The sequence below is a fragment of the Salvelinus sp. IW2-2015 genome, unplaced genomic scaffold (assembly GCF_002910315.2).
Source record: "Salvelinus sp. IW2-2015 unplaced genomic scaffold, ASM291031v2 Un_scaffold1210, whole genome shotgun sequence".
NCBI classification, from domain to species: domain Eukaryota; kingdom Metazoa; phylum Chordata; class Actinopteri; order Salmoniformes; family Salmonidae; genus Salvelinus; species Salvelinus sp. IW2-2015.
Window position 1 is genome coordinate 283,371 of NW_019942779.1, and position 19,096 is coordinate 302,466.

General features: G+C 40.8%; 1 protein-coding gene across 1 annotated transcript in view; it reads right to left on the bottom strand.

Moving 5' to 3' along the window:
- The window catches only part of LOC112070042 (anoctamin-1-like), a 40,442-nt gene extending 22,940 nt beyond the window's left edge, over positions 1–17,502 (bottom strand). Inside the window, exons 1-8 of the mRNA XM_070438821.1 lie at positions 17,357–17,502; positions 16,251–16,385; positions 8,719–8,879; positions 4,765–4,847; positions 3,602–3,673; positions 3,211–3,288; positions 1,790–1,864; positions 1,281–1,482 (exon numbers count right to left, since the gene is read on the bottom strand). Coding sequence (XP_070294922.1) covers positions 1,281–1,482; positions 1,790–1,864; positions 3,211–3,288; positions 3,602–3,673; positions 4,765–4,847; positions 8,719–8,879; positions 16,251–16,385; positions 17,357–17,502 — 952 coding nt within the window. The remainder of the gene's footprint in view (positions 1–1,280; positions 1,483–1,789; positions 1,865–3,210; positions 3,289–3,601; positions 3,674–4,764; positions 4,848–8,718; positions 8,880–16,250; positions 16,386–17,356) is intronic.
- Between the last annotated feature and the right edge of the window lie 1,594 nt (positions 17,503–19,096).

Below are 19,096 nucleotides of genomic sequence, written 5' to 3' on the forward strand. Positions count from 1 at the left end.
GATTATACTACACATGTTGATGAGAACTAGAACCCTCACAGTACTGTACAGTATGAGTGATTATACTCACATGTTGATGAGAACTAGAACCCTCACAGTACTGTACAGTATGAGTGATTATACTACACATGTTGATGAGAACTAGAACCCTCACAGTACTGTACAGTATGAGTGATTATACTACACATGTTGATGAGAACTAGAACCCTCACAGTACTGTACAGTATGAGTGATTATACTACACATGTTGATGAGAACTAGAACCCTCACAGTACTGTACAGTATGAGTGATTATACTACACATGTTGATGAGAACTAGAACTCCACAGTACTGTACAGTATGAGTGATTATACTACACACATGTTGATGAGACTATAGACCCTCACAGTACTGTACAGTATGAGTGATTATACTGCAACATGTTGATGAGAACTAGAACCCTCACAGTACTGTACAGTATGAGTGATTATACTACACATGTTGATGAGAACTAGAACCCTCACAGTACTGTACAGTATGAGTGATTATACTACACATGTTGATGAGAACTAGAACCCTCACAGTACTGTACAGTATGAGTGATTACACTATACATGTTGATGAGAACTAGAACCCTCACAGTACTGTACAGTATGAGTGATTATACATTCTTGCTGTTGTTGTAATTATAATTTGTTTTTTTGTTTCAACTTTATTTGTCACAAGTAAATGACTCTATGCAAAGATATAGAAAAAATAAAGGCTATTGAAGCAAATTGCTGCATTTTCTGATTCATTCTTGTTACATATACTTTAGTACAGTCAATAAAGTGAAAAGGTGTTATTCTTATTCTATAATGAAATACTGATTTATGTGAAATCTTTCAAACTTCAAAGAAAAGTTCATCATTTATGTAATGCAGCAATTCAATTTATGTCATGTGTTTTTTAGGTGAATGTGTTATGAGTGACACTGTACGCTTTCTGAGTGAGAATTGTTGCTAGTGTTATGGTCGAAACAAAGCTTATTTTGAGACATGTATGAAGTGGTTTCGTGAGTTTGGAGGTGAGATTAACTGTTCGGCCAAGATGCATGTTGGTAATGCAGACTGTGTGAAGAGTTTGGAAAAAGTGGCTTCAATATTGACCGATGCTTGTTAGCAATTGAAAAAAAAACTGTAATGGGTCTTTGGCTGCTGTTGCACTAGGAGTTGTTCACACAAGTTGTCAAGACCTGAAGCTCCGTGTCTGTGTGTAAGTTGTCAGACTGTGTGTGTGTTATATTGTCAGACTAACGTACCGAGGACAGTGAGCCAGCGGGCGACAGCTCCGTACACCTCGTCTAGGATCAGAATGACCACCAGGTTGAGGATGGCAGCGGTAGTTTTGACCGTCAGACGGACGTTGGACCGCGTGGTGGGGTTGTTGCTCATGTGCAGCGCTGTCTTGGTGGATATCCGGTAAAGGATGACTCCGAACACTATGGCAAACGTTACCCCGATCTGAACGGAGAGAGGAGACAAGGAGCAAGGGTAAGGTCACCATTGATTTATTTGGGTTGGAGTCCTTTTTCAAGGTCACTTCAATTGTTTAGGAATCATTTGTAACACTCTTAAGAAGCCTTCTCAATTTCAAAAGAACAATCTGAGGCATTGACAGAGAAGTGTTTTTTCTACTGAATTACAACCCAAAAGTCTTGCTACAGTACATCTTATACTGATAGTTTAAACTACACTTTTAAAATCCAGTTGAATAAAAGTATCTTAAATACTTCTGAGCAGCTTACATCTTAATATGTGTTGGACTCACCATCAAAAGCATCATGACTACGTTGGTCATGTACGCTGGTAACCGGTCTTTGCACGTCAGCTTTTCTTTTTCTGTCTAAAAGAGGGGCAAAAATATTCGGACCTGTCGAGTTACAACCAAGTGTACTGTAACTGTTTTTGTATGTGAAAATGAACATGATCAGTGAGCAGAAGAATCCAAACAGCAATGGATGGACAGGGGAAAAGCTGGCGTTTTGATGCTGACGCGACCACAACACAGAAATCAACATTTCATACACTGACAGTTGTAGTGTTCTCATAGTTCCTTCACTATCTTTCAGGCATTCATTAAGTCATTCTCAGCATTCTTTATGCAGCACATCTCAGTCAGAACATGGTTGCCTCTGAAACAGCACCCTATTCCCTAAATAGTGAGCTACCTTTGACCAGAGCTCTGGGCCCTGGTCAAAACTAGTGCACTATATAGGGAATAGGGTGTCATTGTAGATACAGCCATGTCAATAATCTTCCAGAAACCATTTGGAACAGAACAGGCGAACATGCTGTCTATGGCAGGGGTATTCAACCTGGGTCCGCAGCCCCCTAGGGGCCATAGAGGTAATGCAGGGGTCTGCATTACCACATTACTTTTTGTTAAAAGAAACCGAAAAAAAGTCTAAAAATATATTTTTATTTTATTTTAATGTAGCATTTCAATGTAGCAAAAATAGAATAAACTAACTTTTAATTACCTAGAGTAGAAAAGAGGAGAAAATCATTTTTCTACTCATTGGAGCTATTTACACTCACTCGAGTATCTCTCATAGGCTTTGTGCCGCTGGCTACTGGAAAGCTTTTTTGACTTGGGCATTATTTTTTACATTGCTAACCTTTGTTTAAACAGTTAAACAGCTGCTCTTAGTGAAAATGTTAGAGTTTACACTTCCTCTTCCAGGAGGGTGGTCCCTGGGCTGGAAAAGGATGAAGACCCCTGGTCTATGGAACTACAAGAAAACAAACCACACTGGCTCAATCTCACTGCCAAAACATTACAACATGCACCAAGCACTATCACTACGAAAAAAATCTGATCTGAAGAATCTAATCACAGAAAGAAAAAACAACCAATCAAACAACTGTCAAGAAGAAATGGAAGAGGAGACCAGTTGTAACATCAGCTCTGTAAAAGGTGACGGCAAGCAGAGGTGTATGGGTGGATCTCAGGAAGAGTGCTATCTACAGTATGTGAAATGGACTGACGTGTCAAGTCCCAGGCTTAATCCAAAATACTGTATTTGCGGAAACGTTGTATGCATAATCAATCATGTGCTTCACAGAAAAAAAGAGCATTAAATTAGACCCGACAGGGTGAGTGGGATGATTAGGGCTTGTCTTGGCAGACTTCCATTGTGTAGCGTGTGTGGGATAGGTGTGGATGGGAGGTGAGGACACTGAAAGTACCAGTTTTAGCCCAGCCATGGCAGATTGAACTGTTTGCTTCCATTTGTTTGTGGTTTCTTCTGCTATCTCTGTAGGGTTCTGGCAGTCAGAAGACATAAACACAGTAACCCAGGAGAACCGCAAAACAAAACGATCACAAGAAGAGGAAACCCGCTAGTCATGTAAAGGACTGTCATCAGACTGTAGTCTTTAGTCTAACACCCATATCATATACGTATCATACCATACAATCAATCTACCACTGTAAAGGATGAATCATTTTGTAAGAGACACACACTTTCCAAACATCCAGACTAAAGAAGAGACTGCAAATCAAATCACAAAAACTAAACCAGCAACATAAAATCTAAATGGCTAGCTGTAGTAAAAATCTGGAATAACCAATCAGTACCTTCTGTGTCTTGTGTTCTTTCTTCAGGGACTTCTGCATGACTCGGAGCTCGTACTCAGCTCGTGGGTGGTCCTGAGGAGCGAATAGAGACAGAAGCTCTTAAAAATGTATGGACTGGTACACTCATCAAATACTCCCATCAGGTGCAGGGTTTAATATAGCTGTCACTGTCCACCCAAGTGGAGATTCCTTGTGACAACACACTTGGTGTTGAGGTGAGAAGGTTATATAGCCCAGTCAAGTTCTACAGTACAGAGTAGGTAGAATATGTTCAAAGACTACAGTTGACTACAATCGCTGGTCCCCTATTTCTATTGAGATGGTTAGAGGGCTGCAGTGGCTGCTGGTCTCCTGCAGCATGGATCTTTGTAGAGGAGATAGGTCAGGGAGACAGAGAGAGACAGAGAGAGGGCTGGCTAGGCCAGGAGATCGTGGGCGGGGGAGCTGAACCTGACATCCGACTCACAGGAGACAGGATGGTACAGGTGCTGGAAGCAGGCCAGAAGCAGTGAGCATTAGGGTTGCACAATTCCCAGGTTCTCCAGCAATCCTGGTTGGAAGATGCAGAATTGTGCAACGCTAGTGGGCATTCAGAGAAAGAGTGGTGGTTCAATGGGTAGTGGTGGTTTGTAGTGCTTTAGGAGGGCGAGGTGGTGTCCGTGGACAGTCTGAGGAAGAAGAGCCAGTGTGGGGGTAGCAAAGCCAGACGGTGATTGAGGGGAAAAAAATATATAGATTTTGTGTAAAATGAAATGTTCCAAACCTTCAGCTCTTCCTGTAGATACCCACGGGGGAAAGAGGAGGACAAGATAGTTACAAAATACCTCAACCTTTAAATATTTTTGGGAAAATGGACTTGAAGTAAAAAAATATAATATTTATTTCCGTCTACTGTGCCAGTTATTGTTGTGTCTCCAAACAAGACAACACTGAGGAGAACTGGAATCCAGTTATACACCATTTTCTCTTCTATTCATTTCCCATGGCTAGTGATGGAATTATGAATAATAAACTATTGTGTGGAGGAAATGTTAATGGACAGGAAGAACAGCATTGTAAAACATGAACTCATCATCTCTGAGCATTATTTGGGACAGTCCACAGTATGGTGCTCCCATTTACAAACAAAGTGGAATGCAAGACTCTAACAGGAGAGCACTCACCTCCTCCTCCTCGAAGCCTGTCAGATCCCATTCATAGTTGAGCCGCATCTGTCTTCTCTTCCAGTGCTCCATGAACATGGCAGCTGCACAACCCAACACAGTTACGAGTTCTGTTAAGAGCCCCTTGAACGCATCAACAACATAATCCTCAATATCAACAAGATTGTCAGTCCTTGGATCGAGAGTGCCTAGTACAAATTTGAGAAGGGTTACATTTCCAAAGCCTCATCCCTCAGCTGTATACCAAAACAAGTAGCAGGGCTACCGTTTTGTTGTTTTTCAAATCCAAGATTGTAGCTTTGAAGATATTACAGTTTGGTAACGATTTACATTACACGTATCTCCATAAGCATTTGTTTTCATTCAGTTGTTTAAATTTCAACATTGGCCAGATTATGTAGAAAGTTATTATTATGGAGAAAGGTGCATGTGAAATGACTTATCAGTTACCTTGGCAGTCCAATTATGGTTCCCCGACCAGGATGATTATGTGCGTGTGGCGTAATAAAGGTGCTAAAATTAGGATTGCAGCGATCAATTATTAAATGTATAATGAGAAAAAATGATCAATTGCCACGTGTGAGGGATGAGGAGCTAAATTTGGGGCTAATTCAATGCTTGTGTAGAGATGACATGAATTGGATTCCAGGTATGTTTCAGTCTTGTGGGAACAGCAGGGACAGTGGCAGGGACAGTCTATATGCAGACAGGCACCTGGGGCGACTACATGTTCTATTTTTCATCCATATAATGTTCATCCATCAAAGTGTCTCGGGTTACTTGATGAGTAGTCTCTCTACGGGGCGCTCCACAAGCTGCTGTGAAAAATAAACTCCTCAATGACTAACCTTGGTTCTCTGAATGAGACGTTGTCACCACTATGGGACATGGGAGATAGTTTCCTATAGTGGTGACATTAGTATTTTGGGGTATTTTATTAGTATACCCCTTACTACTCTTCTTGGGGTCCAAACAGGGTTAAAACAGTTACATCACAACAAACCACAACATCATAAATAAAACATTACATCATACAAGACATTATTACATCATACAAGACATTATTACATCATACAAGACATTATGACATCCTTACTCTAATATTACAAATGTACAATATAAAAAAGTGGCGCAGAGGTCTAAGGCACTGCATCTCAGTGCTAGAGGTGTCATTACAGTCCCTGGTTCGATTCCAGGCTGTATCACAACCGGCTGTGATTGGGAGTCCCATAGGGCGGCGCACAATTGGCTCAGTGTCGTCCGGGTTAGGGTTTGGCCGCGGTAGGCCGTCACTGTAAATCAGAATTTGTTCTTAACTGACTTGCCTAGTTAAAAAAAGGATACATAAAAAATTCCACAACATTACAATGTTTTTTATCAGATTATACTGCTTGCTTGAGTTACTTGATGTGGAAGAGAGTTCTATGTAGTCATGGCTCTGTGTAGCACTGTGCGTTTCCCAAAGTCTGTTCTGGACTTTGAAGAGACCTCTGGTGGCATGTCTCGTGGGAATGTATGGGTGTCTGAGCTGTGTGTTACCTGTTTGAACAGACAGTTTGGTGATTTCAAAATGTCAATACCTCTCACAAAGACATGTGATGCAGTCAATCTCTCCTCTACTTTGAGCCAGGAGCAATTGACATGCATGTTATTAAAATTATAGCGCTCTGCGTACATTTAAAGACCAGCCGTGCTGCTCTGTTCTGGGCAAACTGTAATTTGCCTATGTTCTTGGTGGCACTTGACCATATAACTGGGCAGTAGTCCAGGCGGGATAAAACTAAGGCCTGGTCGACTTGTTAAGTTGATTGTAATGTTAAGAAAGCTGAGCAGCGCTTTAACATGGACAGACCTCTCCCCATCTTAGCTTCCGTTGCATAAATACATTTTGTCCATGTCAGTTTACAATCTAGGGTTACACCAAGCAGTTTAGTCTCCTCAACATTGAGTGATTAAATGAAAGAGAACACTCATGTGGAGTAAACATTTTAGTATGACAACATGTGTCCAACTACATTAGGGATGCTGATATATACATTTGTGGATAACAAAAACAGCATTCTGGTCATAACATTGACTCTGACAGGAGAGACAGGGAGGGCAGACAGACAATTATCCAAAAATATGTTTCATATATTTACTCCAATTGGTCTGAAAATGGCCTTTCAATTCTCTATATTTCACACACTAAGTTGTTCTATTAAAACTAAATGGGGAGTTTGCATTTTTGTGAGTTTGCAAAAATGTAATCATCAGACTTGAATGTGACCCAGAATATTAATTGGAATGCCTGAGGAAGGTGTAAAAATGTATTTGAAATAAATGTTTTGGCTAATTGTTAAGGATTGTCCATGTCCTTTGAGAATAACACGTTGTATTCCAGTTGAGATGCAGGTAAACACTAAGTCCTACCTCCAACAGTGAGGGACGGCAGTTGCATCATCCTTTCATAACAAAGACACAACATACTGTAACACTTGAACGGATGCAGTACTGTACACGTTAATGTCTCATCCAAACCTATGTCACACACACACACACACACACACACACACACACACACACACACACACACACACACACACACACACACACACACACACACACACACACACACACACACACACACACACACACACACACACACACACACACACACCAGCAAATTAAACCGCGAATAAATCCTAGGGCTGAACCTGTGCCCTCAAGCAGGGCTCCAGTCTATTGCTTCCTGCCTTCAGTCTCAGGCCTCGCAGGCCCAGCCTCACTGTGACAGTGAACAGAACAGGAACACACCAGCAAAGAGACCATTTTTAAAGGGAAAACATGCATGGTTTAATCCACATAGTAAGACTCTGTACAGTACAGTCCACAAGGCTGAGTGGCCCACTGGACTGTCATAGAGGAGAGAGTGCCGGAAAGAGAGAAAGAGTAGAAAAGAAAGAGGGAAAGAGAGAAAGAGGGAAAGAAAGAAAGAATAGTGGACACATGAATGAACAAAGGAAACAAAGAAAGAGGACAAATGGGAGACTGAACATCTGGAAGAACAAAATAGGTGGAAGTGAGGAAGAGCAGAGAGTATGAGTATCGAGAGTATGAGTAAGAGTGTAGCGCCCAGGTTGAGGGTTCATTTCCTGCATTTCCCGGGATCACATACTTACACACATTGAAAATGTATGCCCATAATATGATCATCAATCTATTGGACGATAGCTTGTTTGGAAGAATGGCTGTTTACATTATCTCTCAGTAAATGTGTTTTCAATCTGTAAAATTATTGACAAAGTCATCTGTTTTTTTGTTGTTCTCCGGTCAACCTCCACACTAGATGAGTATTATGGGATAGATGTACCACGTAAGCCCTTCACTGTATTCCAAACAATCAATAAAAGCATTTTTGTAAACTAAAGCTATTTTTCTTACGATATAATTTAACTGCATCATTACGTAGTGTTCTATAATTCTGTTCATCGATTTCTACTTTAGATTTGGCTGCTAAGACTTTTGCCCTATTTCTTTGAGAAAACACCTCACCCAGTTCATTATCAATCCATGGAGATGGACGAGCACCAACTGGCCTCTTTCCTCCTCTAGATAAATCAGCTCCCAGGGTACAGCAGAAAAATCATTTTCAAATTGCACATGATTCAATTTCTACTTGTTTTCTCTTGACCACAATCATTGGGAGTTTCTTTGTAACCTTGGTGTTCATGGTTATGGTCACAATATTGTGGTCTGTCCAGCCGACTGGCATTGATCTGACCTTTGAGCATGGCAATGTGAGGTAGCTTGATGTACATGTACACCACCTGGACAGGATGTGGGTCTATCGCAGGGCCTGACCGTATCATCTAGGGGGTTGATTATTGAGTACTGTCCCTGTTAAATAAATTATACAAATAAATAAAGTTGTGCTGTTTTGTTCTGTTGTGTGGACAAGCCTCAGCCTCTTACCCCAGAGGGCCATGAAGATGGAGAAGAAGACGGTGGCAGGGTTGTCAAAGAGGTGGCTGGCCCGGGCCGTCCCGCAGGCTTCCTTCAGTTTCCAGTAACTACAGGCTCTGTCACACAGCGGGCACATGGTGATGTTGTTCTTGGGGTGGCAGATCTCCATGCTGTAGAAAGGGGGATGGGGGGAGGAAAGAGATACAACAATCAGTCCTCTTTATCTCCTTTTATCTCCACGGATAAATTATTAGACTGTATTAGTGCTTTAAATACTTGGATGGCTCACAACTTCCTCCAGCTAAATCAAGATCGAGATACTTATTGTTGGAGCACATTTTTTTTCTCGGCCAATAAAGATAAAATACCGGGTAAAAACCTAGGTGTTATTTTAGATTATGAACTAAATTTCAAATCACACATTAGGAATGTGACCAAAATAGTTTTTTACCACCTGAGGAACATTGCCAAGGTGCAGCCATTTCTCTCTCAGGCTGATACAGAGAGACTCATGCATGCTTTTATTACCAGCAGGCTTGACTACTGTAATGCTCTCCTATCTGGTCCCAAGAAAGCCATTGGTCAACTGCAAAACATACAGAATGCTGCAGCGTGGGTACTGACCAAGACCAGACAGAGAGCACACATTACACTGGTTTAAAGGTCTCTGAACTGTAAAACATACAGAATGCTGCAGCACGGGTACTGAGCAAGACCAGATGGAGAGCAGACATTACACCGGTTTAAAGGTCTCTGAACTGTAAAACATACAGAATGCTGCAGCACGGGTACTGAGCAAGACCAGATGGAGAGCAGACAWTACACCGGTTTAAAGGTCTCTGAACTGTAAAACATACAGAATGCTGCAGCACGGGTACTGAGCAAGACCAGATGGAGAGCAGACAATACACCGGTTTAAAGGTCTCTGAACTGTAAAACATACAGAATGCTGCAGCACGGGTACTGAGCAAGACCAGATGGAGAGCACACATTACACTGGTTTAAAGGTCTCTGAACTGGCTGACTGTGAGTTTTAGAATTAATTTTACGATTATTTTATTGGTTTTAAAATCAATCCATGATTGTGCACCCCAATACATGCTCTTTAATTACTTGTTACTTTTATCTCTTATTCTTATCCGTATTTTTTTTAAACTGCATTGTTGGTTAGGGGCTCGTAAGTAAGCATTTCACTGTAAGGTGTATTCGGCGCATGTGACTAATACAGTTTGATTTGATTTCAGACATGCTTTTAAGTTATGTACCCAGTAGGTCCTTCTGGCCCTCTGGCACTGGCCTTTTATCTATCCCAAAACCTAGGACCAAGAGGCATGGAGAGGCAGCCTTTAGTTACTAAGCCCCCAGCCTCTGGAATAGCCTGCCAGAGAATCTGAAGGGGGACGAAGCTGTGGACAAATTTAAAAGAGATCTTAAAACACATCTCTTTAGCTTTGCTTTTCATTACGGTGCTTTTTAGTTGTTCAGTTTTTGTCATTCTTAATTTTTTAAATCTTATGGTTGTTGATATTTCAGCTTTGATTTTCATAGTTTTTTAATTTGTTTTATCCTGTGAAGCACATTGCGTTGCATTCCATGTCTGGAATGTGCTATAGAAATAAAGCTTGATTTGATTTGAGTACCACCAGTGGGTGTTACTATACCAGCCTGTCAAGCTAGAGCAGTGGCTCCCAAACTTGTGGTCGGCACCCCATGTTGGGTCCCCCTTTTTTAAATGGAATCCTTATTTTACTAGGCAAGTCAGTTAAGAACAAATTCTTATTTACAATGACGGCCTACACCGGCCCAACCCGGACTACGCCGGGCCAATTGTGCGCCGCCCTATGCGACACCCAATCACAGCCGGTTGAGATGCATCCTGGAATCGAACCAGGATGTCTGTAGTGACGCCTCTTGCACTGAGAAGTAGTGCCTTAGACCGCTGCTCCACTCGGGAGCCCTGAAATAGATGTTTCCCCTATGGACTAATGAATAACTTTTCTCTCTTTAAATGGGAATAGAATACAACCTTTTAGTGTCAACTAATGAATCTCTTACAGTATTGGAATGTGCTTTCATCTCGTTTTTATGAAGGACCTAAAATGTTGTGAATATGAACACACAGCGTTAACTAGGGAGTATAATCTATTTCCAAGTGGGGTTCCCACTATTTTCAAGTGTCAATGTAGGGTTGCACGCAGTAAAAGTTTGGGAACCCCTGAGCTAGAGTGACTTTTGACTTCTGTAGATTTAATATGTCATACAAGGCATTGAATTCATGTAAATATAGTGAATGTACACCCGCACCTCAACCCACAAGTGTTTTGAAAGAAATCTCTACGTTCGCTGGAAATACTATTCATGAACATATTTACACAATAATGTCAGGGATCTGGGTTATGTAGATTAATTAGGTCTAGTCTCACGAGTCTGACGCTCCACACTGTAGACCGCTGGAGCTCAAGACTAAGTCAGATCTTAAAAGTATATTCCGTTCTTGTTTCATATAACAGGTGAGTCGGGCAAACTGTAATAAGATCACATGTCTGTGGAGGATTGTGAGCAGCATGGCAGAGGATCTGGACACAGATAGCAGAGTCTGTCAAACTATCCTGACGGCGATATGAGATGTTAGCCTGGGGGAGGTTAATTTCCTCTTGTCATCTACATTAACCAGATGTTGGACATCACAAATCCCCTCTTCCGTCTGTCTTCTGTCTCTGTATAGGAACACGTTTCCTTTTTGTAGTTGTGGACTGTCAAGCCAAGCCAGGCAAGGCTTCAGGCTTCAGGCTTCAGGCAGCAGCAGAGTGACCTGGACTACATTATGAATACTTCATTACACTGCGTTATTTATGCTGGCAGGAAGTGAAGATGATTTAAGACGTTAGTCACGAGCCAGGGAGTAGTGACAGGACAGGACAGAGCTACAGCGCAAGGCAGGTATTCTGAACTGGGAACGAGGTGATGGTTTTATTAAATACTGTAGGTGATGGCTACATTAAATACTGTAGGTGATGGCTATATTAAATACTGTAGGTGATGGCTATATTAAATACTGTAGGTGATGGCTATATTAAATACTGTAGGTGATGGCTATATTAAATACTGTATTAGATATAAATGGTCTTAATAAATATTGAATATAAACCGTTTACAGTGCCTTGCAAAAGTAGAAGTGTTTCACAAGAAAAAATATTTTGCATCCTCAAAGTGGTAGGCATGTTGTGTAAATGATACAACCCCCTCAAAAATCTATTTTATTTCCAGGATGTAAGGCAACAAAATAGGAAAAATGCCAAGGGTGGTGAATACTTTCGCACGCCACTGGAAATGTCTGCTTGTTCTCGTTTTGGCATTGTTAGTTACCATGGCACGGTTCTTTATACTGGTGTATCTATCCCACTGTAACTATTCTACAGTCTAAAGCTGTCACAAAATCCACTGTAACCATTCTACAGTCTAAAGCTGTACAATATCCCACTGTAAACATTCTACAGTCTAAAACTAAATATCCCACCTGTAAACTATTCTACAGTCTAAAGCTAATATCCACTGTAAACCATTCTCAGTCTAAAGCTAATATCCACTGTAAACATTCTACAGTCTAAGCTAATATCATGTAACTATCTACAGTCTAAAGCTAATATCCACTGTAAACTATTCTACAGTCTAAAGCTAATATCCCACTGTAAACTATTCTACAGTCTAAGCGTCAATATTCCCACTGTAACTATTCTACAGTCTAAGCTAATATCCCACTGTAACTATTCTACCAGTCAAGCTAATTCCACTGTAACCAGTTACAGTCTAAAGCTAATTCACTGTAACATTCTACAGTTAAAGCTAATATCCACTGTAAACATTCTACAGTCTAAAGCTAATATCCACTGTAAACTATTCTACAGTCTAAAGCTATATCCCACTGTAAACCATTCCACAGTCTAAAGCGAATATCCACTAAACATGCTAGCCAGTCTAAAGCTAATATCCCACTGTAACTATTCTTACAGTCTAAAGCTAATATCCCACTGTAAACCATTCACAGTCTAAAGCTAATATCCCACTGTAAACTATTCTTACAGTCTAAAGCTAATTTTAAAGCATTCTACAGTCTAAAGCAATCCACTGTAACTATTCTACAGTCTAAAGCTAATATCACTGTAAACTATCTTACAGTCTAAACAAATCCCACGTAAACCATTCTACAGTCTAAAGCTAATATCCCACTGTAAACCATTCTACAGTCTAAAGTAATATCCCACTGTAAACTATTCTACAGTCTAAAGCTAATATCCCACTGTAAAACTATTCTACAGTCTAAAGCTAAAATCCCACTGAAACATATTCTACAGTCTAAAGCTGTCACAATATCCCACTGTAAACCATTCTACAGTCTAAAGCTAATATCCCACTGTAAACTATTCTACAGTCTAAAGCTAATATCCCACTGTAAACTATTCTACAGTCTAAAGCTAATATCCCACTGTAAACCATTCTACAGTCTAAAGCATATTCCACTGTAAACTATTCTACAGTCTAAAGCTAATATCCCACTGTAAACTATTCTACAGTCTAAAGAATATCCCAATGTAAACCATTTACAGTCTAAAGCGTCCAAAATCCCACTGTAAACCATTCTACAGTCTAAAGCTAATATCCCACTGTAAACCATTCTACAGTCAAAGCTAATATCCCACTGTAAACTATTCTACAGTCTAAAGCTAATATCCCACTGTAAACTATTCTACAGTCTAAAGCTAATATCCACTGTAAACCATTCTACAGTCTAAACTGCTAAAATATCCCACTGTAAACCATTCTACAGTCTAAAGCTAAATATCCCACTGTAAACTATCTACAGTCTAAAGCTAATCCCACTGTAAACATTTACAGTCTAAAGCTAATAATTCCACTGAAACTATTCTACAGTCTAAAGCTATATCCACTGTAAACCATTTCTACAGTCTAAGCTGTCACAAAATCCCACTGTAAACCATTCTACAGTCTAAAGCTGTACAATATCCCACTGTAAAACTATTCTACAGTCTAAAGCTAATATCCACTGTAAACTATTCTACAGTCTAAAGCGCACAAAATCCCACTGATAAACTATTCACAGTCTAAAGCGTCAAATATCCACTGTAAACCATTCTACACTAAAGCTAATATCCCACTGTAAAACCATTCTATCACAGTCTAAAGCTAATATCCCACTGTAAACCATTCTACACAGTCTAAAGCTAATATCCCACTGTAAACTATTCTACAGTCTAAAGCTAATATCCCACTGTAAAACTATTCTACAGTCTAAAGCTAATAATCCCACTGTAAACTATTCTACAGTCTAAAGCTAATTATCCCACTGTAAACCATCTACAGTCTTAAAGCTAAATATCCCACTGTAAACTATTCTTACAGTCCTAAAAGCTGTCACAAAATCCCACTGTAAGACCATTCTACAGTTAAAGCCTGTCACAAAGACCCACTGTAAACCATTCTACAGTCGTAAAAGCTAAAATCCCACTGTAAAAACCATTCTACAGTCTAACTAATATCCCACTGTAAACTATTCTAACAGTCTAAAGCTGTCACAAATCCACTGCTAACCATTCTACCAGTCTAAATGTACAAATATCCACCTGTAAACCATTCTACCAGTCTAACTATACCACATTAACGATCCATCAAAGCTGTCTACTCCCAAACTGTAACTATTCTACATCGTAGAATGCCTTCAACAATATCCCACTGTAAACTCATCTACATTACTCATAAGTTTTGTCACAACTATCCACTGTAACACTCTACCGATTTATAAAGCTGTACACTAATAATCCCACTTAACACTAGATAACTCACACAATTATCCCTGTGAACACTTAATAGTAGTTACACAGATATCCCACTTGTACAAACACTCTACACTCTAAGGTTGACACAATAATCCCACTGTAAACCACTCTACGTCCTAAAGCTGTCACATAATCCCACTGTCAACCACTCTACGTCAGTCTAAAAGGAAGATATCCCACGTGGTAAACTATTCTACACTCAAACTTATCACCTATATCCACTGGTAAACCACTCTACACTCTAAAGTTGACACAATATCCCACTGTAAACCACTCTACAGTCAAAGCTGTCACATATCACCATGTCAACCACTCTACAGTCTAAAACTGTCACAATATCCCACTGTAAACTATTCTACACTCTAAACTTATCACAATATCCCACTGTAAACCATCTACAGTCTAAAACTGTCACATATCCCACTGTAAACTATTACTACGTCTAAAGCGTCACAATATCCCACTGTAAACTATTCTACATCTAAAGCCTGTCACAATATCCCACTGTAAACCACCTACACTCTAAGTTGTCACAAATATCCCACTGTAAACCACTCTACAGTATAAAGCGTCACCAATATCCCACTGTAAACCACTCTTACACTATAAAGTTATCACAATATCCCACTGTAAACCACTCTACACTCTAAGGTTTGACACAATATCCCACTGTAAACCACTCTACAGTCTAAAGCTGTCACAATATCCCACTGTCAACCACTCTACAGTCTAAAACATGTCACAATCCCACTGAAACTATTCTAATACACTCTTACAACTATTCATAAATATCCCACTGAAAACCAACTCTACACTCTTAAAGGTTGACACAAATATCCCACTGTAAACCAGCTCACGTCTAAACTGTCACAATATACTCCACTGTCACCACTCTACAGTACTCTAAAACTGTCACAAAACCACTTAAACTATATTCTACACTCTAAACTTATTCAACAATATCCTCACTGTAAACCATTCTACAGTCTTCAAAGCTGTCACAAATCCCAATGTCAATCCACTCTACAGTCTAAAACTGTCACAATATCCCACTGTAAAACTATTCTACACTCTAAAGTTATCACAATATCCCACTGTAAACCACTCTACAGTCTAAAGTTATCACAATATCCCACTGTAAACCACTCTACACTCTAAAGTTGTCACAATATCCCACTGTAAACCACTCTACACTCTAAAGCTTCCCGAGTGGCGCAGCGGTCTAAGGCACTGCATCTCAGTGCTAGAGGTGTCACTACATACCCTGGTTCGATTCCAGGCTATATCACAACCGGCCGTGATTGGGAGTCCCATAGGGCGGCTCATAATTGGCCCAGCGTCGTTAGGGTTTGGCAGGGGTAGGCCGTCACTGTAAATAAGAATTTGTTCTTAACTGACTTGCCTAGTTAAATAAATGTTGAACAAAATAAATAAATAATATACCAATGTATACCACTCTATATCCTAAAGCTGTCTGTTACAATATTTGAAGTGAGTCAATTGGATGTGTGAATATAATGAGGTCCTACATCTACTTGAGCCATGTCTCTGGCTTTCCATTCGATCTTCTTCAATCATTTCAATGGTCTTAGACACCTTACATACAGTGAATTACTTGTATGAATTGTTACCTCAGGCAACTGCCGGGTAGAACCACTGATTATTTCCTTGGCTGTGTATGGGGCTAACCTGGGAATGTTGTCGTCTACGGTGGCACAGCCGTACAGGAACACGATGACTCCCACTATAGAAGCAGGGATCAGCATTTGGGTGTACAGCCCCAGCCACGCAAAGTACAGTCCTATCTTCTCCCCAAAGTACTTCCTGTATAAGAAACAATACAGCAATCTCATCTTTCAAATAGAATAGAAATAATAGAATGGAATACAATATAATAGAATACAAAATAATATATAATATCATACAATATAATTGTCACGCTGTGATCTGTTTCACCTGTCCCTCTGATTGTCTCCACCCCCTCCAGGTGTCACTTATTTTCCCCAGTGTATTTATCCCTGTGTTTCCTGTCTCTCTGTGCCAGTGTATTTATCCCTGTGTTTCCTGTCTCTCTGTACTAGTGTATTTATCCCTTTGTTTCCTGTCTCTCTGTACCAGTGTATTTATCCCTGTGTTTCCTGTCTCTCTGTGCCAGTGTATTTATCCCTGTGTTTCCTGTCTCTCTGTGCCAGTGTATTTATCCCTGTGTTTCCTGTCTCTCTCTGCCAGTTTGTCTTGTATGTTTAGTCAGGTCAAGGTGTTTTTCCCCTTACTCCTTTTCTATTCTCTTTTGCTAGTCTTCCCGGTTTTGAACACTGCCTGACTCTGTACTACTTTCCCGCCTGCCTGATCATCCTGCCTGCCCTGACCTTGAATCTGCCTGCCCTTCAGTACCTATTGGACTCTGAACTGGTTTTGACCTTTGACCTGTCCACGACCATTCTCTTGCCTACTCCTTTTTGGATTATTAAACATCTTAAACTCCAACAATCTGCCTCCTGTTTCTGCATCTGGGTCTCGCCTTGTGTCATGATAATAATAGAATACATAAAAGAACATAGAATATGTATAAAGTATTTCCTGCATTAGGAAGAACATATTGCATTGTAAGGTTAGGCGCAACACTTTCTCAACACTTTCTCTCTTATGAAAGAAATAATGTATATTTGATATAAAGATTAAAAACATAATGTGACATTGCAATCTAAACAGACCTTCACCAGATAGCGATTGAGGAAGTACAGAGCAATCTCAGAAATAACGTTCCAGTTTCACTATAGGAAACTTTCCCTCACCTTACTAGCCCGATAGGCTGGTATTTGTAAAATACACTGTAACTCGCCCACTCCTCATACAAGAGCTGAAACACAGAACAACAAAATGTCAAAACATAACACAGCATTACAGGGGCCACACTTAAAAAGGAGAGTTTAAAAGTCATATTTTGATTTGTCTATTCATTGAAGAGGCAACCAGACAGAGCAGATGTTTCGGCTGTTAGGCCACTGTCAGTGTTATTGCCTTCAAACCAGCATGCATTCACTCCAATTCTTCAGCACGTCTTCCTGATGACTCTCACTGACAATTATATCCGTCTCAGCTCTTAGCCAAGCTCCTGTAACCATGATTGCTGGAGAGAGAGTGTGTGAGAGCTGTGAATGGGTCTTCTGACCTCTGAAAGCTGATATGAGCTTTAGTTGGAGACCGAGGACCAGAGGGTGAGAGAGGGCCAGAAGGTCAGCGAGGGTCAGAGAAGGTCAGATACATTTGAAGTCAGCTCTCTTTTCTTCCCTCATCTGATGACAGATGTCAGGTGGAACGTAGAGAGAGAGAGCGTGCTACCGTGGTAAATGAAAGGGTGGCAGGGAGAAAGAGAGAAGAGAGAGAGGAGAAGGAGGAAGAGACGGAGAGAGATGAGAAAGGGAGAAGGAAGAGAGGAGATAAGGAAGAAACGAGACTGAGAGGAAGAGAAAGGAAGAGACAGAGAGAAGGAGAAGAGAGAAAGAGAGAGATGAGAGAGAAAAGAAAGAGAGAAGAGAGAGAGGGACAGCACGAGACGAGAGAGAAGAAGAGGGAGGAGAGAAGAGAGAAGAGGGACGCGAGAGGGGGAAAGTAAAGAAGAGAAGAGAGGAGAAGACGAGACGAGAGAGAGAAAAAGAGAGAGAGAGAAGAGAGGAGAGAGAAGAGAGAAGAAGAGGAAGATGAAGAGTGAGAGAGAGAAGAGACGTCAGAGAGAAGAGGAGAGAAGAAGACAGAAGACAAGAGAGAGGGGAGGGACTCTTCTATGACAGCATGGTTCTTTTACTCTGAAGACAGCCTCTCAATTTACTTCAATGGAACAAAGAAAACCATTTTTTTGAAGATCAAAGCACATTAGAGCTGACAAAGTATGAATGAGACGAAAAGAAAAAAAAAAGATATCTGTCTTTCAATAACAATAATACATGTTGGAATAAGCATCACAGTTTTACTCATTACGTCGTTTGATTGAAGCAGTCACCAGATGGAACCAAACAACATGCAAGGTGTTGATCAACATAACAGGCGGCACGTAATAAATAGATGAATTACTGACGTGGGTTCACAGCGAGGGACAGACAAGACATAATATATGATTGAAGCAAACACAGCTGCTGTCCCCAGATAACCCATACTGTACACTGCTTTCTCCCCACCGAGTCTACAAGCTTCGCCTCCCTTCCCCCAGTCTCCCCCCCTTTCCTCACCCCCCTACTCCTTCCCCTGTCTGTTTCCCCCTGCTCTTCAACTTCCACACTCTCCGCACAGCGCCCCCTTTCCCACCCCTGACTCCTTCCCTTGTCTTTACCACCTCGCCTCTTCAACCTTTCCTCCTCTCCGCTGCACAGGCTTCCCTGTTCCCACCCACTGACTCTTCCCTGTCTGTTCCCCCCGGCCTCATTCAACCTTTCCTCCTCTCCTGCACTCTCGCCCTGTTTCCCCGCCAATCCACAAACTCAACCCCCATCTTCCCCCCTTTCTTCACCCCTTCTCGTCCCCTCCCTTCACACCTCCAC